Source organism: Siniperca chuatsi, linkage group LG10 (genome assembly GCF_020085105.1).
Source record: "Siniperca chuatsi isolate FFG_IHB_CAS linkage group LG10, ASM2008510v1, whole genome shotgun sequence".
Taxonomy (NCBI): domain Eukaryota; kingdom Metazoa; phylum Chordata; class Actinopteri; order Centrarchiformes; family Sinipercidae; genus Siniperca; species Siniperca chuatsi.
This window is the reverse complement of record NC_058051.1, coordinates 13,627,189-13,653,045: the sequence shown is the minus strand read 5'-3', so window position 1 is coordinate 13,653,045 and position 25,857 is coordinate 13,627,189. Positions and strand designations below refer to the sequence as shown.

Here is a 25,857-nt window from a genome sequence, read left to right as displayed (position 1 = left end):
GCTAACACAAACCTGCGCTTTCAAACTTATAGTTTGCCTACATTGCCTAGTGGAATATACACAGTCAATACAAGGCCAACAGTTTTTGCTCGTTTCTCTGCCAGGATCCCATTTGAGGACCTCACCTCTGTTTTTTAACACTATTATCCTGGACCTGCTCCACAGCAATGTGTAGAGGCTGTATATTGCTTCCTAAACGAGTGGGTGGATATCAGATTTCCTGACAGATTGAAGGCAGCTTACCTGTCAAATCCCAGGCTGCAAGCACAGGTGTAACACAGTGATGTGTGTTTTTTCCTGTCCTACAGTACACTCACCGTACGTCCATGATTGTGTCCTAACTTGTCCATCAAGCTTCTTCAGTTTATGAACAACACTTGTCTTGTGAGCTTCAGCTCCAAAAATCAATCAATAACCTTGAGGTGAACACACTTACATGTAAACTGTGTCCATCTATGTCCATCACAAGCTCCCAGAGCCAAAGTCTTTAAATCTCTTATGTGGTCCAACCAACAGTTCAAAACCTTAGGCATTTAATTGACAAAGCTATAAAACAGCTATAAAATGGATAATATCACATGAGTAGAAGAATTAGCAAAAAATCAATTAATCACCATATCATTGCAGCACCCAAACCTTGGCGACATGCCTGCCTCACTTTGATATTAAACGGTTACTGTGGATATAAACATTTTACTCCTACTCCTTCTTACTCCGTAACATAGGCACATTTTGGGTCAGTCATAATCAGAAGTAATGCTCTCCTGTCAGATAAGATGACTGTACTCTTCCGTATGTTTTTGACATCTTGGGTGGACAGGAATCCATCATTATCCATTCAGTTTACTGGTTTGGGGCAACAGGGAAACTCAATCACACGGTGTATTTCTATAGACATATTTATATAAACAGCATAAACCCAGTGAGAGCTTAACCAAGTCTATGAACATCATCATCAGCAGCATTAAATGCGCATGTCATTGTGTCCAATCAAAGGCAAAAATAAAAGATCATTTAATTGATGTCCTGCCCACTGCAGCTGAAAAAGCTTAACGACACACTCATTCCTGGTCTAGTTTTGCAAGTCAGGAAAGTATCCTTACATCAGGCATCACTCCACATCCTCCTGTCCTAAAGATAAGCTCCAGTGTGTTGTCTGCATTGCTGAGCAAGTGACTAAGCTGTTGACTGTCCTTCATTTAAATTAAACTGAATGACATCATGCAGAGACAAGGGCAGTGAGGATGCCCTAACTCAGTCACTGCAGACCCTGGCTACCATCTGTGCCAACAACTTTGCTCTAACAGACGATACAGGTCCAGTATAAAATCCCCCTTCACCTCAGCCGCTTCTCACAAGCACAAATTAAACCAGTTTCACCTAAAACGCAGGTTGAAGAGAGAGAAAAAAAGGTCAATTCCAGAAGCAAAAGCAAGGTTTTGATGTACAGGCTACAGAGAACATGGATTGGAGTGTGGTAATGTTAGATTATACATGTTTATTTTGCTGCTACCATGGGGAAACAACAAATATGAGTCAAGAACCAGATATTTACAAGCTAGTTAGCCTTTTGACTAATGACAAGCTCCTGTCTCGAAATTAGCCTCCACAACGAAGCATATAATACACCTTTAAATAAAATAAGACCTCTTTTTTATTAGCTATTCTGTTGTTTGAGTCTAGTTGGAGAACTTTGCCTGCAAGACTGCACACCTTTCCTAACATGAAACTGACTCTGTCAGTCCATTTTCTCTTACACCTATTAGTTAACTGAAGTTTAATAGATCTATAGGTAAGTAAACTGGAGAATCAGAAGCAAACATAAAAGGAGTTTGAAATATAACAGTATGACACGTACGTCAGTGAAAATGGTTGCAACTGAAGACAGTATTTTATTTAAGATCATTGTTTTGCATTCGTCTAAAAGAGCGTGTGGCAGTGTGACACCTCTGCAGAGAATAATCTGCCATTTCTTGCTCTCAGAGAGACGGCCCTGAAAAGGCTCGTCTTTCTGACTCCTGGCAGCGATGACAAGTTGCTCATTTCAGCATCTCATTTACTGCCTCAGGACAAACATAATTCATGGATTTAAATGACACCTTCCAAACAACAATGAAAAGCTCATTGTCTCATAGGGGTGGTTGCATGCAGTATTTGTCCCATTGGAGAGCAGAGGGAAATGACTAAAACTACATGAGGTAAAATTCAGTTAGTTTTTCTTTGGAAGAAATCATCACAGTAAAACGATAACAAAATTTCTCTCCTGTCTTGAGCATTAAAGAATTCATGAAATATTCAAGCCTAGTTGCAGATATTTGTGTTTAAGGTGGCTATACTATTAAGTGTTCCATGGAGCTTTGATGTGCCATTATTAGCTGCGTGTATGGGTGGCTAAGGAATACTAAATGTTCATTCAGTAGGTTAATCCAAATACTTTTTTCCCATTTGCCTTTCCAAGGCTCAGCGGGGCATTCAGTAATTTCTGCTGTAATTATCACTCTCCCATTGGCTCAAACAGAAGAAGATTCTCTTAAATCCCACTCAACATTATGAGTGGATTATGAGCCGGAGGCATAGTGCATATAACAAGTTCTGACTGTTTAAACTTTATGAGCTGGCAATCTGTCCTGTTTTGTGTAAAACAAATGTACATACACAAATATCAACTGACAAACGTGTTATTCTGGACCCATATCTGTTTCTTTTTTTCCTATGTTAATTTTGTGCTAATTTGCCATACCGCACAGGGGGTGGTCAAAAAATGTGAGCACCCCGTGAAAAATGGCTGCTATAGGTTATTTAAGGTGGAATGCCATAATCATCACTTTTTTTGTGTGACTTTCAAAGCAGTAAGAGACAAGTTGAACCTTTATATATATAATGATGGGCATTTTCATCTGTAACAATGCGTCATATTTTCCAAGCTGATCATGTGTTTTGTATGAAAAATCACAATTCGACAACTAACTAATAACTATAGCTGTATAGTGGAGTATAAGTATAAAGTAGTACGCTTTTAAATAGAAATACTCAAGTAACACTGTCTACTGTCTACTGCATGATCATTACAGTGGTGGAAAGTAACTAAGTACATTTATTCAAGCACTGTCCTGTACAAATCTGAGGTATCTGTACTTTACTAAGTATTTCCATGTTATGCTACTTTATACTTCTACTTCACTACACTTCTGAGGGAAATATTGTACTTTTAACTCCACTACATTTGTCCGACAGCTGTAGTTATCAGTTACTTTGCAAATGAAAGTTTTCAGTTACTCTGGCTGCTTAGACCTCTAGTCAGGTGTATGTTGGGAATCACGAGATGTCACCAAGCTCTATGTACTAACAAGATAACTAATAACTTATGAGAATGATAACAGCTTAAGTTGTCCCACCCTAACAGGTAAATGAAATCACTTGGACTTGTGTGTGGAGGCACGTTAAGATTTTCCATAAAACATATGTCATGACTTTGCAAAATATGATGCATTATTACTGATTAAACTATGAAGCAGTATAATAAGTAGCCTATGCTAGTTAGAATTTGCTCTACATTGGCGAACTACAACATTAAAAGGCTGCTTATACTTTAATGCATCAGTAGTAATAAATCAATAGTAGGCTATGCAAAAAATAGAACACTGAAAGGGTGCTCTCTGCATAATGAGAACTTTTACTTTTGATACTTTAAGTACACTTTTCTGATAATATTTACGCATTTTTACTTTGACTTGAGTACTATTTTGAATGCAGGACTTTTACTTGTAACAGAGTATTTTCACACTGTGTTATTGCTACTTCAAGTACAAGCATAGCATATCTCTTCCACCGAAGAAGATAAAACGTGAATTAAATGTTTCATTTTTAATTCCTTAATGCCTAGAAAAAAAGAGAAAAAAACCCAAACACAAAACAAACTAACAAACAAACAACAACAACAAAAAAAAACCTACAGCATTTTCAGATAAGCAAGATCATTTATAGGCTTAGTAAGTCCTCATGTCAGCTTGAGGCCCGGACACAGTGGAGAACGTATTGCGAACCCGCAGCGTAAAAAAAAAACACACAACCCTACTGTATATCCACCTCTGCTGTCCCGTGTACCACTGCCGTCGCGCGCAGGAGGCAACTACAATCCTCATTCTGTACACGAGCCGGACGCTCACGTCAACCAGACCTCGAACACTTTCTGCTCCTAAAATGAACATTTTATATTTATACAGCGAAATTTAACAACATTCAACACTCCTTGTTAGACGCCACCGCTGCGGGTTTTGGTTCGTATCAGCCTTGAGGCGGTGCGAAAAGGGCGGCCGGGGTGCGCTACGTGAATGTGCCGGGGACCGGAGTGCGGAGAGCGAGGGACCAAGCTGCTAGCAACTATTCGGACTCTGAAAAACACCGAAGTCGCTTGGGGTGGAAAGATCGAACGCCAGCGTTAAGGGTAGCCTACCTCCGGAGAGGAAAGTTTGGGGCCATTTCTTCGAGAGCAACATCCGCACTTTCAAGAGACGAACTTCACTGTCGCCGTCGACTCGATGCCGGGAGCTGCTGGGCTGAAGGAGTGAGGAGATGCGCGGTGTAACATGGATATCCGAGAAGGGATAAACATCAGCAAACACCGCAGAGGACGAACTCAGGTAAATAACTACTACTATTTGCTTTTCTCCATATTCTGTGTAAACTCTAATTTTCAATATGCCTAACCCATTGTTGCTTATTTTCGGTCTGTGCAAGCATCAGGGTGTTCTTAACCGTCAGTCTACACAAACTACCACTTCTGGCATCAAAGATAATTACAGTAAAATAGTGTAGAACCTAATATTTTAGACATTCACCGAAAAATATCAGTAAACAGGCTGCCGTGTTCTGTTTTTTTGTTTTTGTTTTTGTTAGGTTATGCTCATTTCTCTCACAGGCAATAGTAGGCAGCACACACATATTACAACATGTCCACCGTGTAATTGCACATGTCAAGGCATATATTTGTGTCTATGCCTTTATGGCCATGGACAAAAAACTAACAGGTTTGAAATACCAGTTTTACAGTTCCCAAATGAATTTTACACAACCCATTAAAGATAATAATATTCTCTGTGTTCTATAATTGCCATGGTCATCATTTATACCATGCATCTTTTCTGTATGAGGGAACAAATCCATCTATCAATTCTTCCTCATTTAAATCCTCTGGCAGAACTCATTTGTCGTCAGTGATCAACAGGGGATTGGACTCAGTCCAGTCTCATCATCTCTCCCTCTCTTTGATTGCACCGAGCTCCGAGCTTGATTGCCGTTAGGACTGGCTGAAGTCCTTAGCGGGCGACTCCGTGGAAATAGTCATCCTCGTGAAATTAAGCGTCCATATGTTTGAGAGGGAGCTGCCTTGGACATCAAGTTTCTGCTATTAAGAAAATTAGAGGTGGCGCAGGATAAGGTTCTTTTGACAGTTAAGTCTTCCCTGTCCCCAAATTGTGTGCAGTTTGTGGGATTTTCAGTTCTGTTTGCAAGGAAGTCTCAGTGTTGTAAGCACTGTCTTTTGTTGCATGTTGACATAATGCCAGCTGGATGTGCCCTGGGCATAAGTGTTACTACCAAAAGCTGTGGTTGAATTCCCCACATAAACACTACTTTAGTGTGCAGTTACTCTTCTTACCTTTTGCATCCAAGTGGTTGGAATAGTAGAGCTACTACATCTCTCCTTGGGGAAGTGTGTTTATGGCTGGACACGTTTCTGATGATGTCACTGGCTCAGAAAGAGGAGGAGGGTGGAACATGAAGTTCATAGTACCCCACTGAGCAAAGCCTGTTGTGCATGAGAAGTGGAAAAACTAGCACATAGACTGAAGAAGGTTGATGCAGGCAAAATTATGTGCATTCTGATAGGTAGGGGTTGTCATTCTTCCAGCATTTTAACACAACAGGTAGGCCTAAGCATAGGTAGTAGCATGATCCACATGGTTTCTAGAAATTATAGAAATCTGTTTCAGTTTTTGTGTCTCTGCTGTTCATTCTTCTCTTTATGTTCAGAATAAAGGAATGCAGCGGACCAGCAACATTTAACCTGCAGGGCTAAGCTATATAATCTTTGTCTTTTATTCAAAACTAAGTACAGCTGGGACAGTGACAGTTATCGTTTGAACAAACCCACTAAATTCTACTCAATGTACAGTATCTTTACAGTAATTCTGTACAATATATAAGTGGAACAGCAGCAACACAAAACTGAATCAATTTGCATATGTTTACCTATTGCCTTAGAATGTTTCAAAATCGACAACGCCAATTTGTACTAATAAGAATGCAGATAATTTCCCCTGCATCAAAATACCTCAGTCTTTTGCTACATGTGTTGTTTTTCCATTTCTCATGCTCAGTGGGGTACTATAAAGTTCATGTTCATGAGTCAGTGACATCCTCAGAGACGTGTCCATCCATAAACATAATTTTCTGCTGGCAGAGAAACATCATGCACGTCAGAGAAAAATGATTCCCTCTCCTCATAAAATCTCTATATTTGTAATACACTGCTCAACTTATTTAATATTTTTGCGTTTTTGGTCAAATGTTCAAATATCAAACAATAAAACTATGGATACCATAGAAGTGTTACATCTGCAGTAAGTGAAGTGGACTAGGTGTAAGTGAACTGAGAAATGGATGTACCCTTGTTTTTCTAGATCTTGACCATTCTAACAAGGCACGTGCAGCAAACAATTTCCTGTATGTTTGTTCTACAACTGATGCTTGCTTTGTTTACAGCTCTGTTGAAATTGCATATTACTGTATATACAAATTCTATACATGTACTGAGTATGTAGTGCGTTTACACATGAAAAAAATAACTAAATGAGGTATGGTATATATGATTGATATGTTGCAAGCACGCAGACAGAATCTCTCAATTTTGGAGTGTGGTGTTGATGGACATCACAGGTGGAAGTCTCCAGGGACAGCTCAGAAAACATAAAAGTAAGGTAATAAATATAGGAAAAACATTGTAACTTGCTATTTGTCAAGTTTTCACTTTTGAAAATGAAAGTAGCATTCTCAAGTTGTAGTTTGATATACGTCGCTGCAAGTCTTATTATTTCCTGTTTTTACAAAAAAGGAAAATACATTAACTTCTTGTGTAACTGTTAAAACAATGTAGTGTCAACATTAGACCATAAATATATACTACACATGGTCTAATGTTGACTGGCTTAGTGGTAGAGTGGGTCGTCCACCAATCGGAAGGTCAGCGGTTCAATCCCAGCGTCCCCCAGCCCACATGTCGAAGTGTCCTTGGGCAAGACACTGAACCCCACTGCTCCTGAGGACTGTACCTTCGGTTTGTGAATGCTTAGTTACTTTGATGAGCAGTTCTGCCATCACTGTGTGAATGTGATATGTATTTAAAGCGCTTTGAGTAGTCAGAAAGGCGCTATATAAGTACATAGTTACCATAGTTTGGAATTGGGGACAGTTTATATGTTTTTACCATACAGTACAGTCTGCTAGATTTTTCAGGGATCAGTGTCCTTCCAGTTTGTATATTATATGGCCTTAAGCCACATTGCTCACAGAAACTTAAGGTGTTTTGTCTGTAAGAGGATCTTTCATTCCTCACAGTAATAAGAGCTTACCTTTTCTCCGTCATGGGCTTAAAATGGCCTGCCGTGAAAACTCCTGAGTTTCACGTAAGTGTTTCACCAAAGACCTAAATCTGTTTATTTAAGGAGCAATTAATTGGCAGGCTTTTAAATCCTAATGGGATCCTTAATTGGCACCTTAGTAAAGGCAGGTGCACTGGAATTGTCAACCACTTGTGCCTAAAAACACATTCAGTCAGATCTAGCAGCAAGACAAATACACAAAATGTTTGCTGCAGATGCTTAATTAGAGTGATTAAAATCTAGACCACTCCAGTCACATCTAGAATATTTCCAATAAAATAAAAAGTCACAGTGATTTATCAATTCACTTACATTTATTACTTATTTTAGGGTATTTACAATGAGTGCATTGCTCGAGGTTTAACCCTTTAATCAATAATGCTTAAATAAAGGGTGTTCAGAAACTTTCTAACTGTGTTTTGATGCTATAAGGGTGTGTAAATTATTACCATATACTGTGCTCATTATGTTAAAACTTGGGCTTGGAGCATGTGTGCAAGCAGGAAGAACCTTTCAACATACTCAGTTGCTCTTGTCACAGGGGAGTGTGGGATGAGTGCTTTCGTGGAGCGCCCCTGGTGTGGTCTAGAGAAATGAAGAAGCTGGCATGTGTTATGTCATGCCTGCGGCTTGTGTGCTTAGATCAAAACACCATTAGTCTCTTTGTCTTGTGCCACTGTTTGAGGTAGAATCCTGGCTAGGGAATACGTTGGCACTTCCTTGACTCCTCTGGTGTGCCATTTGTGTGGAATGAAAAAAATTGGGGTTGGCACGCATAAAAGCTTCAACTCAAGAAAGTTTGAGCTCATTGGTCATATGTGCATAGATTCTTGAAGAGCAAGATTGTCAGAGGGCAGATTAAGTTTTTTGTGGCTTTTTCATGTCTGTGCAACCTTTAAAGTACCCTTGAGTTGAATGTTTACAGTCAGTACAAACAGAAGTACACACCTTCAAAATACCTTTGGAAGTTCTGTCATTATTTTCTTGTTAAAATTGTACAGGAGGCTACAAACATGTTTTGTACTACTCAGACCTCTACTCAACACATAGCAGGGACCATGTTAGTTCGATGATGATGAAAAAGAAAAATATTAGCAGACCTTCAAAGAACAGCAGTATAGTCTTGGTCACTGTATGAGTAGCTCACACAGTCAAAAACAGCTGTGTATATTTGGTTTGATAATTGAATATTTAGTGTAAAAGAACCTCATAACTGTAAAATACTATCATTTGAGTAGGACTTGATATCATTATCACAGCCACTCTTCCACAGAGCTGCTTGATAAATCTTTGGTTCCTGTGTGCAGTGAATCAAAGTATGCAGGATTAGATTTCATATTCCCTACTACTACCAGTCTCAACTTGAGCACCATCAGAAACTGAATTTTAAATGGCTGGAGGCACTCAGAGTCGTCCGATGAGCCTCGCATGCAGGAAAACACTGATCGAGCTGGTGTCTGCAGATCAAGTGAAGTCACAGCTCAGGTGATTAAAGATGCAGCATTGTATGCTATTTTTCCTGGTCTTGTCTCGTTCCTGCAGAGTGTGGGAGTCGGGTCTCATTCATGATTCAGAGCTCAGGGAGTGTGTGTGGCTGTGTGTGGGGTGCTCATGCATTTTAGTGTGAATTTTATCTTCATCTGGACTGTTCAACCAAAGGGACCTGGAGTACCGTTCTATTAATACATATTTGAGCCGTGAAAAATTGATGGTAGTGGAGAGATCAGGTGTAGTGGAGAGGGTCGAATCAACTGCCATCACTGTCAGCTTCTGTAACTGACTGAATTACAACCTGTAGTTTATCAACTCCAGCTTATGCTGTCAGAGAAGAAGAGGAAAAAAGTTTTCACGTTGACAACACTGAAATCTGGAGGAGCACTTTGTCTTCAGAAATCTGAGGCTTCCCTCAAAGCAGCTGCATTTCCTCAAAAATCATATTAAATGAAGTGCTCAGTTTTATATCCAAGCTTTCTGCTGTTCCAATACATGACATTGATTCCATGTGATAAGATGCAATCCTAGTACTACTACACTGGGGATTGAACCCCGATTGTCCTCTCTGACATACAGTGCACGCTACAAAGAACTGATTAATCAAAAAATACAAATCTATAAAATATCAAAAATCAAAAATATAAAATCATGTACAAAGGAACATCACAATTTCCCAAAGCACAGTTAACTTAAGGTGAGGTCTTCTTATTCCTTGTTTTGTCTGACCAACAGTCCAAAACCTAAAGATATTCAATTTATAATGAAATAAAACTGAGAAAAGCAGAAAATCCTCACATTTGACAAGCCTTAATGAGTGAATACTTGGCATTTTCACTGCTTAAATAACTGAATAATTAATTTATTATCAAAATTGTTTTTGATTAGTCACCAAAGGAAAATGAGCTGTAATATTGATGTCTTCATTTAAGACTAGACATCATCTGGGATGTTGGTTATTATGATAATGTGACATTTGGATATTTTACACAATTCTTCCTCAAACTGGAAATATTTATGTGAAATATTACTCACAGATCATGAAGTCAGAGATGACATCTCTGAGCTACCTGACATTTTGCAGATCTCCTCTCCTCATCATGACTTTAAAATGTTTTGATCTCCCAACATCAATCACTGGTGATTGGCACACTTTTGGTAAAATTATGCTGTATGCATGCTGTATGCAGCATGCCCATCACACGGTCAGCAGTGTTTAAATCATTACCCAGAAAGAAAGAAAATGTGTAAATGTGTATAATTTATTTTATTGACATTTTGTATGTCATTCACTATTTATGTCAGCTGCATGAAATGAAGTGAGAAGTTGAATTGCTCGCCGTTGTATTACATTAAAATGCAGAGTTTGTGCAAATTGGGTCAGGAAATGTTAGGGCCAGGACTGTCATTCCAACCGTGATGATATTCAATTTTTCAACCATTGGCCTTTTCCGCAGACATGAAAGGGAGTGGAACTTGAAAGGCAAAGTTTGAAAGCCTTTCCTATCATTAACTTTCATCTCATACAGCAAACAAATGAGAGAATCGATTTGGGATGAAAGTAAGTCATTGGCCTTGTCACTACCACTTAAGGTCAAAAGGGTAATTAATTTGTACTGAAGAGGAAGTCAAATACTGCCACGGACACTCCAGGACTCTCCCGTAGCCATCAGCTTAGTGCTGAGCGTCTTGGATCAAAAGGCTGTCTTTTATCCCCCCCACTAACTCCGCTGTCTGATGTCTCGTGTCTCAGGGCTTGGTGAGATCAAGAGATTGTTGTTAGAGGCCAACAGATACCTGCCTTTATGAATGGAGTGTCTCAATAGTTCACAAGTTCTGGTCATGTTCGCTTGTGGTGCTGTCAAGGCAAAACAAATTAATTTTAGATGACCAGAGTGTCAAACATTTACATAGCTGACAAAACAATTACTTGAACAGTTTTTGAAAACTTTGAAGCATTTGTCACAAGTGTAATAGTGTCAAAGTGCAGCAACAGTTCAATCTGCAGCCTGAAGTGACACGTATTTACTTTGGTAGTTAAAATAAAATTTGAACATTTGTCCAATTTAGTGTACATATAAAATGGTGTAAGTATGAAGTTTGAATAGAAAGTTTCGCTGCAAAGACGTTGTGTGGAGTAATTTATTCAGCACATTTCTCACAATTATTCCCTCAAAGGAGGAGCACTCCAAAAATATCCAGGAGCACAAGAAGGGATTTAAAGTCTCTCTCTCTGTTTTATTATTAAAAGCCAACATTTACTCATGACATTTGCATCCTAATAACTGCAAGATAAGTTGGAACTAAGATGACACTCTAAACCCAATCTCCATAATGAGATTTATAGGGGAAAGTGTTGCCTTTAATGGTTTAGTACACGAAGAAGGAAGAGTAGTGTAGGCGAACGTGCCAGGGACACAGTTGATATATTCACATAAGCATCAGTGTGCTCTGTCATGCCTTTCAGTGGTGCAAAGATAAGAAGCGTACAGATAAATGAGAAACTATAAAAGTGTAATCTTTCAGTTGTCTCTGATTTTTTGGCACTTGCCTCTTGATAGACTATACTGTATGTTCTTATTAATTTTTTTCTCTCATTTATTTCAGCATGCTGATGGTGTGTAGTCAGAGACAACTGTGCCATCAGTCAGTTAAATGTACCAGGGAGAGTCAGTTTGAGCAAAGGCAATGGCTAATTTCCTCTCTTCATCCTTTCTTCATAACCATACGCGAACATTTATCTGCTGCTTTATCAGAAAGGATCATTGCTATCAACATGTTGGGGGCGTTAGAGTATTTAGACAAATAAATACATCACTGTTTGTCAGTGACAGGAGGTATACGTCTCATTATCATTTCACAACTTTTTTGGGACTTCATTTGAGTCTAAGCAGGGATAAATTACGGTTTAGTCCTTGAGAAAATCAATTGTGTGAGTCTCCCAGGGGAGTGAAAATGGTTTTGCCCTGCGTACAGTCATCTCCTTATGTCAGAAATACATAATCCCTCCAGCTCAGACGAATTCGAGGAGCCAGGACAGTGCTTTATTACATGCTATGGATGTGTCTGACAACCAGCTTGCTTTTTGTTTTGTCTCAGCAGGTTTGAGTACAAGCGAGCAATCCTTTTATGTTTCTCTTGAAGACACAATCCCTATTATGCAATGTTAAGCACACTTAAGCAAACTCAACAGCACAAGTGCTTTGTAAGGGCTTTGCTTGGACAAATCATTTTCTGTGTTTGCACAAGACGGAGCGGTTTCTTGATTATGCTCACAGATATACATTACACCCAGACTATCACATTATCTGCAAGATCTACTATCAACTGTCACCCAGACCTGAAAAGTGTTTGCAAGGATTAAATGTTGTTAGCAAAGATTTTCTGGTTTTCAGGATATGATTTCTACCATCCTCTCATGTTTTAACGTATATCATTAAAGTCATTGCTTAGTAAACATGGACAATTACTGTACTTGTGAAATAACACCATCTGATGAAACTAGTGACCAGTGGTTCTGAATGTCTAATGGCTTTCCCCCTCCTTTTCTTTTCATTTGACAGAAGAACGGTGAAAGTGCTGGAAAGGACAAAGCCAGGATTCTACACACCTGTGATTGGATGTGAGCTTGTATTGACCTGAGACCATTAAAATGGAGTTGCTATGGAAACTTATACTGTTGCTGTCATTGGTGGAGTGTCTGGCAGGTAAGCCTCCCAAACATGCATTTTTTGTATGTTGTTAGCACAGGGGCTATGAATTGTTATTTATAGATTTTTTGTGATGGCACCTTGGCATACAGAACAGATGGCACTTAAAAGGAAAATGGAAAACTAAAAGGTTTTATGGCAAAGAGCGTCCAAACCTTTGCATCAATTTTACAAATGGTAGGAAAGGTTCAACTTTTTGTCTTTTCATTGGCAGCTCAAGACAGCAAATAAACATTCCTTTAGTTGTGCGTAGCAGCTATCTCTTTTTTTTACCCGGCAGTGAATCCTGTTGGAAATGAATAAGCCAGGTTCCTATCTCTGAAAGACAGCCCATATCTAGCTGCTGAATTTGCAGTCATTCGTTTAAAAGAGCCCCTCAATTGTTACCCTAATTGAGATTGCACTGGTAGTAGTATAGAAATCTTGTCATTGATCTTGCTTTTAATGAGAGACCTAATTTTCCTCCCTTACAAAATGTTCAGGGTCAAATGGTAGTTCTCTTCAGAATGTCAGTCTGAAGCTGAGAACAAGATGAATAAGGGCTTTGTCGCATGAGCACAGTATCTTGAGGAATGAGTAATCTTTTATGTTGCCTTACTCCAAATCAGCAGCCCCCCCCCTCACAGCTGGGACCTAAAATAATTAGTGTGCGTGCGTGTGTGTTTGTGTGCTTGTAACTATCATTGTGTGTATTTATTTGTGCATGTGCGTATCTTTACAGCACGTCGGCACCTAAATTTGCCTACATGGCAATTAGCACCACTTATCACTAAATCCAGTACACATCAGTGGATGTCTAATGAGGCTTTCCTCCGGGACTGTGACTCACTATGGGATTAGGATCTACACCACAAGTCACACCACATATTATGTCCTACTTAGGCATTCTGTTACATATACAGACGGGGGAATGTCTTCGACATCTGAAATCCTGCCACAAACCTGACAGAATTTTGATCTCAATTCAAACAGCTTCAAGGAGACAATTCAAGTCTGCAGTCTGTTTTGCACACTAGATCCCAGCCACAAAATTTTCTCTTGCAGTCATAAGGTGGAGAAACCACATTCAGGGTTATCTATTCAAAGCAAATTAGTGCTTAACAAAGGAGCAGAGGGCAAATTGTTTCTGAAAAGCATTGTGTTGCACAGCCCTTGCCTCACTCCTGAGGCTCACACTCGCAGTTGTAACACAGAGTAACCAAGCATTAATATTCACTATGGGATTACATTACAAATGCTCTGCTTGCAAGACAAGTATGGCGCAATATAACGATAGACCTCCAAAGCATCCAAGTTCTGAGAAAGACATGTTAAGCATTTTAGTATGCACACATGCACTACTAGGTAGAGAAAGCACAGTGTGAGAGTGTTAGATAGGGGCTTCTAGGAAGGTTATTTATCCAGACTTGGAAGTGCGCTTTTTTAAACAATAGACATTGGTTGTGTGGGAGAGCAATGGGGCCAAGGGGAAGTCATTCCCATAGCGAGTCCATTGGGAGTGAACCACCTCATCCCCCATTCCTTCCCGAGGGTCTGAATGGTCCGAGGCAGGGGCGTGTACTGTATGTGTGTTTGTGTGAATGAGTGCATAAGAGAGAGAGAGAAAGAGAGTGAGAGAGAGATAGAGAGAGAGAGAGAGAGAGAGAGAGCGAGCAAGGGAGCAAAGAAGAGGCGTTGAGGTACGATGCAGTTGGTCCACACAGATACAGCTAACCTTCACTCAGCAAGCCAATGGATCAATAGTCTCCATCTGACAGAAGTGGTTTTGTCATATAGTCATAACCTGGTTGGTTGAGCTCAATTAAAAAAAATAAAATAAAAGTAACTCATTATCTGTAAGGACTGGAGAGAGGAGATGAAATTTCTGTTCGATTACCACACTGCAATATTCAAAAACATTAAGACATATCAAAGAGATAGTGTACAGTGATCTGGTCATTATGAAAAAAGAAGCCCCTACAAGGGGAATAAAGATGCTGCTGTGAAGGTCGCTGTATATATTCTCTCTTACTACAAAACCACTTGCTAAAAACATAAATCATTTGATGCAAAATATTGATTTCAAAACATTTTACTACAAGCTCAGTGAATTTACAAGCATCTTCCAAAGAAATAATTACCAGGACTGTAATCACCAAAACATCTGTAGTTTGGCATTGAAGGGCTACAATTTAGCAGCCCTGGAAACAGAAATATAAACAAATCCAGTAAGATTTTTCTGAGAAGAAGTTTCAGAGAAGTAATGTATTTTTGGCACAAGGTCTTGATGAAAAATCAACAAAATCTGTAGCACTTATTGAAATGTGAGTGATGTGATTAAATATTAAGTGTTCAGAAATCACTCAACTCAGATTGTGTTTATTGGCCAATCAGAACTAAGTATTCAACAAAGCAGCAATGAGTTCTTATTGTGCCTACCTGAAGTGGCTTGGCACAGCAGGTGTGCCACCATCACAAATAACGCTTGTGTTTTGTTAAATGTTGAGTTGAGGTGAGTTTGTGGTTGTGCTACTGGAAACCTGTAAGCCTTAAAGGATTTGTTCACATTTTATAAGCACATATTTCTTTTAATCATATTTGTATTGTTTTCTTAAGAAAAATGTCTACAACAACCTAAACCATAGCAAATAAAGTAGTCAAGCTAACAAATGTATATTGAAAAGCAGTTCAAAAACAATGGAAAATAAAATTAAAATAAAATTAATTCACACAACAGATTCCCAGATTCCCAGATTATTAAGTATATCTTAATACAATACTGACATGTCTGTGTGTATATTATAAGCGTTTTTGATTCACTGTAATTGTTCCTCCTGTCCATACTGGTTGTGTAGACATCTGTTCCTAAAGTGATGTAAGTCCTCGTTCTGAGTAAAAATGCATTTTGAAGTTTTGAAGCTAATATGAGCTTTCAGCAGCCTGAGTTGGTCAAATCAAGTGGGTATCTTCCAAAGGTTTGGCCATTTTAGTGCAAAATTTCCTTTGCTGCAAAGAGGCACAGTAACAAAAAGAGTGCATTTTGTACTAAAACACAATAACTTTGGAAGATAACCTACTAGATATGTTAAATTGCAACTGCTGAACTCTCATATTAGCTTTGGTTAAGTGGTGGGGTACATTGTTACTCAGAAAGAGGACTGTGCATTTTGTCCCCCATCACTTACATTGAAATAGCATTTGGAGGGCCAGAATGAACAGAGGGAATGATTACAGAGACCAAAAACTGTTTAAATGTACATACAGTATGGGCATGTAAATATTGTTTTAAGATAGACTTAAAAAAATGTGAACCTATTCTTTAATATGACACATATTAAAGAATAGCTACCCTAAATAAATACTCATAAGACAAGAATTATAATTTTACCACCACCAATGTTCATTTAAAGCAGGTTCATGTATTAGTAATGCTAATGAAAATGAAGGGCTGCTTCTGGCCAGCATTATAATCTCCTTGAACTACTTATACTTTACTCAGTATCCCTCATCTCTGGGATGCCAGAGAGGACTGGAGTTTCAAATATTGACTTACCTCATTGATTCATCAGAACATGGCAAAGCCTTTTAGGAATCCTTAAGCAAGGATTTTATTGCACCTTTGAAGTTCTGTATATGTGAAGATGTGGAATATTCCCCAGTGAATCTTCCTCCCATAGCTGCCTGTATTTTTGCTTCATCCAGGAATGAAAAATCATCCAATTTAAATGTGTTTACACACAGTGTGATGTTAAATATAGATGCATAATAATTAATCTGTATTGTGTATTATTTCTTGTAAATACATCACTATCAATTAAACAGCAATATATATTTGTCGGGAGCTGTGAGCTGTATTTACTGGCATATTTCAGTTTCTGTGTCTCCTGATGATGAAGTTACTAGTGATGTGAACATTTTACCTTTATTATCTTTAGCAGAGGCAAGGCAGTAACTATGCACTGTTTCACAGCTTATTAACAGTATTTAAGAGATTTATGTCACATTTTGTAAGAAATATTTACAAAGCACAGGAATCCACTCCATACACTACATTGTCAAAAAAAAAAAATGAAACCACATGGTCAAACAAGGCATTTTGTAAATTACTAGGTTGGAAACATTATGGTACAGTTTTAAACCATGATGAATGTTTCCATTAGTGTAGACCATAGCAGCTGGTAAGCGACAAATAACCTTCTAACCAATCTTGAGGAAGGAAAGGTAGGAATATTACTACAATTAGATGACGAATGGCATTCTCAGAAGCAATATGTTCCTGGGTTTATGTAGACATTCAGTAGAGAGAACAACAACAAAAATAGCTTTAATTTGCCATTCCCACATATGGAGTTGGACCTAATCAATTCTGTTTCTCCAGTGAACATGGCATTGCATACCCTGGATACAAGAGGTGTTACTGAATTTCTGATGCACTAGCTTTGATTAGCTACAGAATGGTGTGACATGGTTGGATATTGGTTGGGAATGTGTTGGCCACATTCCTCTCCTTACAGACTGTGTCGCAGAAAATGTAATTAACTTAATGAACGAGAGTCTGCAGTACAGTACACCCTAGCCGATAGTCATATCAGTAAAGTATAGCCTGGAACATTTGTATTAGTTTGACTCTTGGCTATTTCTTTTTATGTGCTTCTAATAAATCTTCTCGCTTCTTCTCTAGTACTAGAATCAGAATGTGGCAATCTTCATTCACTATTTTTCCTTTTCCACTATTTTACTGGTAAAATGTTAAATTAAAAAATGTATATTTTTATTATTTACAGGTCAATGTCTCTATTTTTTTGAGGACCTTAAAAAACAAGTTCCACAGATATTTCAAACATTTAGACGAGATGTGATCGAATCTATACTTTGCTTGAAACAACCCAAACCTTCCTTCTGCTCTGGAACATTTTCAGCCCCTGAATGAGAGAACTTAAAGGTGTACCTTATCGGCCTGGACAGAGGGGAAAGATGCTTTAAAAAGCAAGATTGGCTTTTTTTATTTGATGCATAAAACCCTGAGCTGAAACGAATGGATTTGGGACCTCACAAACGACCGATACCTCCCCCACAGCTGACTCCCCATGTGCCTGTTTATTCATGCTGAGGTAAGCTGGAGGAATTCATTTGCTGTCAGCTAGTATTGAATTTGAGATTAGTTTTTATTTCGGCCCCCTAAACAGCTCCCTCTGCCTTCCACTTGTGCTTCCAGTCTTGTGTTGTCTGAGGAGCCTTCGAAAACGGCTGCACATATCACCATCTGGCAGCAGGTGACAAATGTGAGTGGGGGTGGCCCATTTTTAAAAAATAGACCCTTTCATAATGACCTCCATCTCTGTCCTGCAGCATTGTGCAGTCAACTTCCTGTTAGGATTCTGGATCAGTGCACTTCTCTGATAAAGCGTTTTTTCATCATTTTGCTTTCTGTGCTCTGGGGTGCTCAGTGTTGGACCTGCCATCAGAGTCTGACATTCTGGTTTCAGCATGATTTCTTGAGTTCTCTGTAGATCTTAAAAGGGGTGACAATCTGTCAACTGAAGTGTCAGTGTTGTTAAATTTTAAACTTGTGCTACTTGGCCAGATGTATTTCCAGAATGCTTCCATGGTCTGGTTAAGCCAACAAGTATGCCACCAAAATTAAATATTCGTGGAAAAAATGAAAAATCCCTCAATATCTTTGGCCTGTGGATGTCATTTTGAGCAGCACTGGTGTAGCACCTCAGTGTTTGATTACCAGAAAGCTAGCCTGAAAATTATTCCGCTTTCCCTTACTGCATCTTACATTCATTTCTGTTATGGCAACGAAAGAGTTTCAGAGAGTTTGCATCAGTTTTAACTGAGCCCCCAGGCACAGCCCCCAGAGCTCAATCCCTTCTCATTATTCTGACACTCATTCACCATTATTATAACAGTTGCCATGGTGCTGCAAAAGTTCAGGTCAGTTCAGTGCTGCCATAACTGAGAGTACGGGCTGCAACCAAATACCTATGTTGATTAATTTCCCATTAATTGAATATTGAGTTAGGTTTGTGCACTGCAGTCTACTTAGGGTTTGATCAAGAGTGCAATACACACAAAGGTAATGCGAAAATGTTCTGACAGACATGGTTCGGTGCGATTAGGGTGTTTGCTTGTGGGTGCAGTAGGGGTAATGCAAGTTGTTCTGTTGAGTGGTTGTTTGTGCTTTAAGTGTAGCAACAGCAAAGCGCAAGTGATAAGTAAGTGGTCCAACACATTAAATAAGCACCATGAATCACTCACTGTGCTAAAAGACTATTTTTTGTATGTATTTATTTCCTTCTCAGGTAGTCATGAAAATTTGTTGAGGATGAGCCAGAGCAGTGCATTTTCTTTTTACAGTTTCCACGCATTTATTAAGTCATTCAAAACATACAAGATACAAAACTGCTGTAACAACCCTAAATAATGAACAAACCTCAGAAAAAAAAACTGCAAGGCAATAGTTTATAAAAAATATATTTATTTCAATATAATAACCATTATTACACAAAGCTGTTATAATTTATAATTGTTATAATTACCTCACTTGAAGGGTAAATTTCATTACAATTCTGCCATATACTGTATACAGTACAATGTAACTCCTTCAAATATGTGAATGAATACCTTTTAAAGATAACATTGGGTTTTGTGGCATCATCAGTTTTTGACATTAATCTCTATAGTAAACTAGAGCATACATGATTAATTAATCGTATACTCTTTAACAGTGTTATCCAAACACTGAATTGCAGTGCAGCACAACACAAAAATACTTTTCTGTCTGTAGAAAATTGCAGAAGTTAGTTCTGGATAAAATATACATTTTTAATCTAATGCTTTGGCTTTGAGTTTTGACTTTTGAATTGCTGCGAGTTAAAGTGCTAATTAATAACTAAAGGGCTGGATTAGGTTTTGGGGCTGCCAGATGAATAGCCCCAATTTAAGCATTTTTCAAGATGATGCTGAATGTAAATGTTTGTGACTTGATAACTGAATCATTTATCTCTTTAATAAGACACAGTGATTCATGTCCTGTTTACCGCAGGCTTTATCATCCTTCCAAGTTTGTGTACAACAAGTGTTTGATTTGTGTTTGAATATGGACTGTAAAAGAAGCGTCTTCAATCAATCATTTCTCAACGCTGCTTCGAGGGACACGCTTCATCTAACAAAGATTGTAATTAGGCAGCCTTTTATTCTGTGTAACTTTCTGAGAGGTTTATCCTTGTGGAGAGGAACAATACATACAAGGTCCCTTGTCAAACATCTCCATCCTCTCAGAGAGTTATTTTAAGTCTTGAGGATAAACCTGTACTCCCATGGTGCCAGACACTTGAAAAGAATACCTGCATCACATATAAATTACTTACCCTACCTACAGAGTCTTCCCACTTCTGTGCCATTATAGAAATGCAAATGTATTCTGACAAATCCAAATGAATTCCCCTTCTGTCACAGAAAGAAATGTTTACTCCAATGAAGCGCTGACTACCCCATGGGTCACTCTTACTGTGGGCTTTGCCTGCTCAACATGCGTTCACTATTGTACCTTTGTAATTAACTAGGAAACAAATATCACACTAGACATGCTGCTGTCTTTGTTGTTTGTGTTTTCTGTTTTTTTTTTTGTTCTTACAAAGTCACTGAATCAACAATGTTAAAGTATCACTCATGGAATTTAGCATTATTTTACTAATTTATTGTGAATTTATGTATATATTGTATTTTTAAAAGAATTTCTTCCTTGCAGAACACCACATGATGATAATAATAGCCAGTGTACACACAGTGCATATATGCAAAAATACTGTAAAAGTGTACTGAGCACTGTTAATTTGTTGTATTATGGCAAGCTTACATTAAAAATAATAATGGGTAGTTTGAATGAAATTTTAAATAAAAGCAATTTGTATTCCACTTTCTTAGAAAAAAAAACTATTAAGAAAGAACACAGGAATTTGTTTTGATTTTGTATTTCAGGAAGGAAAACAAACCCTCTCTCAAGTATCCCCCCCCAACTGTGGAAATGATTGTCTTTTTTGTTCATCTGAGTCACAAAGGGCACCAATTTGATGGCTCAAATTAGAGGGGTCGATTTAAAATGAGACCATATTACTCTAAATATTTGTTGTGGCATTTTATTTCAAATTTTTTATTGGATGGCATTCCCCTGGGAAGGTAGTGATAAGTTTGAAGGTTTTAGATGAAATTGTGCTGAAGCACGATGGCAGTGCGGTGTGCCTTTGACAAGACTGTACATTCAGATGTTTACATTAAAGTTTCATGAAGGTTACCTGCTGATTATGCAGTACCTCAGAGATCTAGCAACTTTTCATGACTAATTTGAAAAATGCTCATGGGCTCTGCTCACATGGCCAACGGATCCATGCCAAACATAGATTTTATAGCGATTCAACCTTCGCTTGTGCAGCACTGTTTTCCACATGCTTCCTTCCTATGTAAGCTTTTGATATCTACTTGCCAGCAGAAAAATGTGAAAATCGGTTTTCAGGCTCACCAGGACATCAAAGCTGATACAGTTTTGTTGGTTTTCCACCCAGGTAGCGGAGTCCTGCTGAGGCCCGTGTTCACCAAACAACCTGGCAGTGTGGTGTTTCCCCTTCAACCTGGTGAGAATCGCAGAGAGGTGGTGTTTAGCTGTGAGGCCCAGGGACACCCACCGCCCTTCTACAGGTAACACCTGCATGCATGTATTTATGCACACTGTTTTTGTTATGCAGAACATTCAGGTAATATCCCAGAGCTTTCAAGTGCAATATTTGTACTAAAAACCAAGCGGGACTGGCTTTATTGCCCTGGGAAAACTGGGGATTTGTGGACCTTATGGCTCACTGCTGCTCATTGCCTGCAGCACTTAGCTTCACTGTCAGTCATGGTGAATTTGAAAATGATGAATTAATCGGCCTCTATTTTATATTTCCATTGGGGGGTGGACATTGATCCGCTGTAGAATTCATTTTGAGAGCTTCCTGTCATCAGTATCACTGACCGTTAAAAAGATCAAGTGACCCAAGAGAATCATGCACCAAATCTCTGCTGCTATCATGACAGAGATCGAGTGAAGAAGGAAAACACCAGTGGAGTATATTTCACATGCCAGAAATTATATGGCAGAAGTTGTCTTTCCATCGCTCTGCTTTAGGCCTGCTACATTTAACGTTTTATGTACAGCATCACTGCCCAAGGCTGCTAAGACATTACTACAGGGCATCTGATTTGGAGGTTATCACTACATGATAAACATGATTCAAATCACTTGATGGACTGAGGTGCAGAAAAATAGTGGCTTTTCGTTGTCCTTGTTCAGTACGCTGGCCCTGTGAGGTTGAGCGGTCCCCCGGCAAATGTGTTAGAAACAAATTGATGGCAAGTTCCTCTGCTGCTAAAATGATGACAAATGAAAACAAATGACAAACGATGATTTGCTTTAAAGTGCATCAAGCGCGTAAGCTATTAATTCGTAGTCTATCAAATGGGGCCACATAGCTGTTGTACTCCTGTCAGTGTAATTAAATGCAAATTGCAAAGCCAAGCATTTAATGTGTAATAGGTTGAAACGATCCCTCATAACATCAGCATATGCAGCCGTTAATGTAGCTTGAAGATCCTTGGTGTTATGCCTAATGGGCACAAATTGAAATGAATGTACAAGATCTTATCACTTGGATCGGCTGGAATACTTATTAAGCAATCAGTCGCTATTTCAGCGTCTGGATAGTCCTACTTTTTAGAATGAAAAACCAATTTATGAGTTCAAATCAAAGTTTTTTTGCCCTTCTGAGTTCAAGTTCTGAAAGTGTGCCCGGCTCCATATCAAATCAAATTCTGCTTTAATTAGCTCTTTAATTACAGCAAGTGCCACCAACTGTGGCAGTTGATATACCACATTAAGAAGTGATTTTCAGATTGATCACAAGCTCTTAAGATATCATACTTTTATCCCTTTTAACAATGGGCCTGATATTCAGATGGACATATTGCTGCATTGTTAGTTCAGTCAGCATACAACACAGTGCTGTCATCGCCTTGGCAATTTTTTTCACTTGTGCCAGCTTTGGAAATTAGTTTTGAAAGGTTTTTGGGTCCTTTTGAGGTTCAGCAGCAGGACACCATATGCTGAGTGGCTCTTCACTGCTGAGTATGTAGGCAGGTCTATTTCAGGGGCGTCAAGGACAAATGAATTTGTCTAAGACTACTCAATGGCCGTGCCACATTAAGCCCCCACTCCAAGTTGTCACCATGGCCCCTTGATTTGTCTCATCTGGAGCTCTTGGACCAGTTCCAGCTGCAACACCAAATCACTAAATCAATCTAATCAGCCAATCTGCCGTTGAGCACCGCTCCGCTGCATATGTCCCCCCATTCGCTCCCTTCTTCAACCCTGTCTCTCGCTCTCTTTGTCTAAAGCCTTCCCACTGAAAAAGGAAGAAAGTCAGAAATAGAAACCTCAAGCTTCCTTTTTCTTCAGAGAGCTTTGAAAATCTAATCAAGACCAAGGAGCTAACATTCAACCTAATTATGCTGTATTTCTTCAATGAAAAGTGTCCCCTTTTGCAAGTGTCACTTTTTTTTTGTTAGTCTGTGTTTAGTCTTTTCTTTTTTCTCATTTTCTTTTCCTTTGACTGTGATTTGGCTTGAGAATGAAAGTTCCATTTGCACACTAACTTTGCCTGGGTATAATGCAGACAATTTCAGCAACCTATTGAATTGATGAAATGTAACTGAATATATTTAGAAAGTTTTCTGCAAAACAAGTTAAATCCTTTTTCATGTGTTGTTGTAAACTCTTTACTGTTCACAGTGAATAGAGGCTGAGCCTGGTAGTCTACATAATCTTGTAGGAGGTTATGTTCACATGCTGCATTTGGTTGAATTGGTGTCATCAACTCAGCGAGTTTTCCCATACCATAAGCCTTAATTATGCAAAGTGATCAACATTAAGTCTCCCAAATCAAGCCACATAGACATCTTGCACAGTTAAAAGTTGATTGCTGGCAATTGCATCTTTCTGGTCTCTCTCTCTCTCCCTCACACACACACACTTGCTGGACTACCATATTATTCAAAACAAGAGGTTTAATCAAAAAGCACCATTATCCAGTGTTTTACATGTGGCCATTTTGTTTGAGCAGTCCTGGTGCTTGGCCCCCGTGTCTGATAATCACTATGATTGGAAGGGAGGAATTTGATTCATGATGAAAGGGCATCCCTCATGTGGCTGTGGTTGATGGACAAACAGACTGAATAGAAAAATAAAATGTCAGATGAATGTAGAGCATTTGATTTGTGAGTAAGAGTTGTGTTTGAAGTGAGAAAAAGCCTGAACAGAAATTAAGAGTCTTTTGAAATGACTGTCTTCTTTATCCAGAATAAGGGCTGTTTGGACACAGTTTAGACTACTGGGTAGTCTGTATTTTACGTTGATTGGACTCCTTGCAATGTGGCTGAGTGAATTTATCAGAATTGATTATCAGACACCAGGCACATGGGTATGACAAAATACAGGGCATCGAAACTTTCTGTATTAAAGAGTTTTTTGTTGTGTATCATGTGCTTACATTCACAGGTGGAAACTCAATGACTCTTTCATCCTGCCCAGGCCAGGGTCACGTTACTCTCTCATGGGAGGAAACCTACACATCAGCCATCTGAATAAAGAGGGAGATGTTGGCATCTATCAGTGCCTGGCATCAAACTCTTTTGGCACCATCGTCAGCAGAGAGGCCAGTCTGCACATTGCATGTAAGTCCATATTATATTTTAAAAAACAATGTGTCATTTGAGAATGATAGGTAATTACCCTGTTCTAATTAGCATAAATAAAATAATACAAAAATGTGATAGTTTTGTTTGATTGTCGTGAACAATTTGTGTTCTTTTCAGTTTTATTATTTCACTTCAATTAAGTTTTAGCTCACTTCAATTCAGCTTCAGTTCTTTTGAGTTGAGTTCAGTTATTTGCCTTAGAAAGTATCAGTTTCATTAAACATCAGACGTTCTGGTTCACTGAAAGTAAAATGACCCAGTAGGATTCTCTGGATATTGTTTGTTGTCAGACCTGATCAAAAACAACCATCAACAAGAGAATCTTACAGTAGGCTGATACTGATTAAGTTATTAATGAAAAAATGCAAATTAACTAGCCATGTTTCTATCACGGTATGTTTTTATCCTTTAACCCTGATTAGAGCTCCAGTGCTGGTGTTTACTCTGCCTGGTCGTTCTAAACTTCTCACACCTCTGTGATGATTGTGTGGTGGGCCTTGACAGACCCCATGTAGTTGATGCTTTACAGCCTTCATCCATCACATTTTATAAGACCAGAGTCTAAGGCATCTCTGATGGCAAGGTGAGCTTGAGGCCTCCACTCTTGATGGGCAGCCCATATCAAATGACAGCCCTGATATCTGTGAACAGATGGTGTGGCTAGATTGAATTCTGATGTCTGTTTCTATGCCATACCAGACGCAGAGATGATCCTTGGCGAGGAGAGCACCAGAGGTATCCATCTAGCCACGATTTGGTGCTTCTTTGTCACAAAGCAGCATTAAATCTTCAGCATATAGTACAAATTGGTGCCCTGAGTTGTCAGCAGGCTGTTGATCATATTCACATTTCCTATCAATGTTTGAGGCCTGATCTGAACTCATTGTGATTGGTCTCATCCATTGCCTGGGCCTGACCTGGGACCTGCTGCTTTTGTCAACGGATGAGGACAAGCATCAGTGCTGATGTGTCATACATCTTATTTATTGCTCTTGGTTTAACTTAATTAAGTGTGCTGTATGATTGAGCGGGTCTCAGGTCAAGGGAATAATTCATGGAGGGAGCAGCCTGTTATGAGAGTCAGTATCGTGTCATTTGTAACAGACTCTGACTCAGAGTAGCTCAATATGCTCTTTCAAACACCAAGGGGCTTGCACCTGTCTCGGTCTTGTAATAACTCTGTGAGACAAAGACCAAGGTAAAGGCCATTAATGAAGAAAAAAGGA

The 25,857-nt window shown here is 38.9% G+C and overlaps 1 protein-coding gene across 4 annotated transcripts in view; it reads left to right on the top strand.

The window, feature by feature from the left end:
• The first annotated feature begins 4,042 nt into the window (after nucleotides 1–4,042).
• Nucleotides 4,043–25,857, top strand: part of cntn3a.1 (contactin 3a, tandem duplicate 1) — an 87,578-nt gene continuing 65,763 nt past the window's right edge. For 2 of the 4 annotated variants that reach the window (XM_044210790.1, XM_044210789.1), the window contains exons 1-4: nucleotides 4,068–4,640; nucleotides 12,713–12,856; nucleotides 21,406–21,538; nucleotides 24,432–24,607. In XM_044210790.1, coding sequence (XP_044066725.1) covers nucleotides 12,802–12,856; nucleotides 21,406–21,538; nucleotides 24,432–24,607 — 364 coding nt within the window. In that variant the 5' untranslated portion in view covers nucleotides 4,068–4,640; nucleotides 12,713–12,801. Of the gene's footprint in view, nucleotides 4,641–12,712; nucleotides 12,857–21,405; nucleotides 21,539–24,431; nucleotides 24,608–25,857 lie in introns of all 4 variants that reach the window. The other 2 variants (XR_006379481.1, XM_044210791.1) reach the window with 2 other exon arrangements.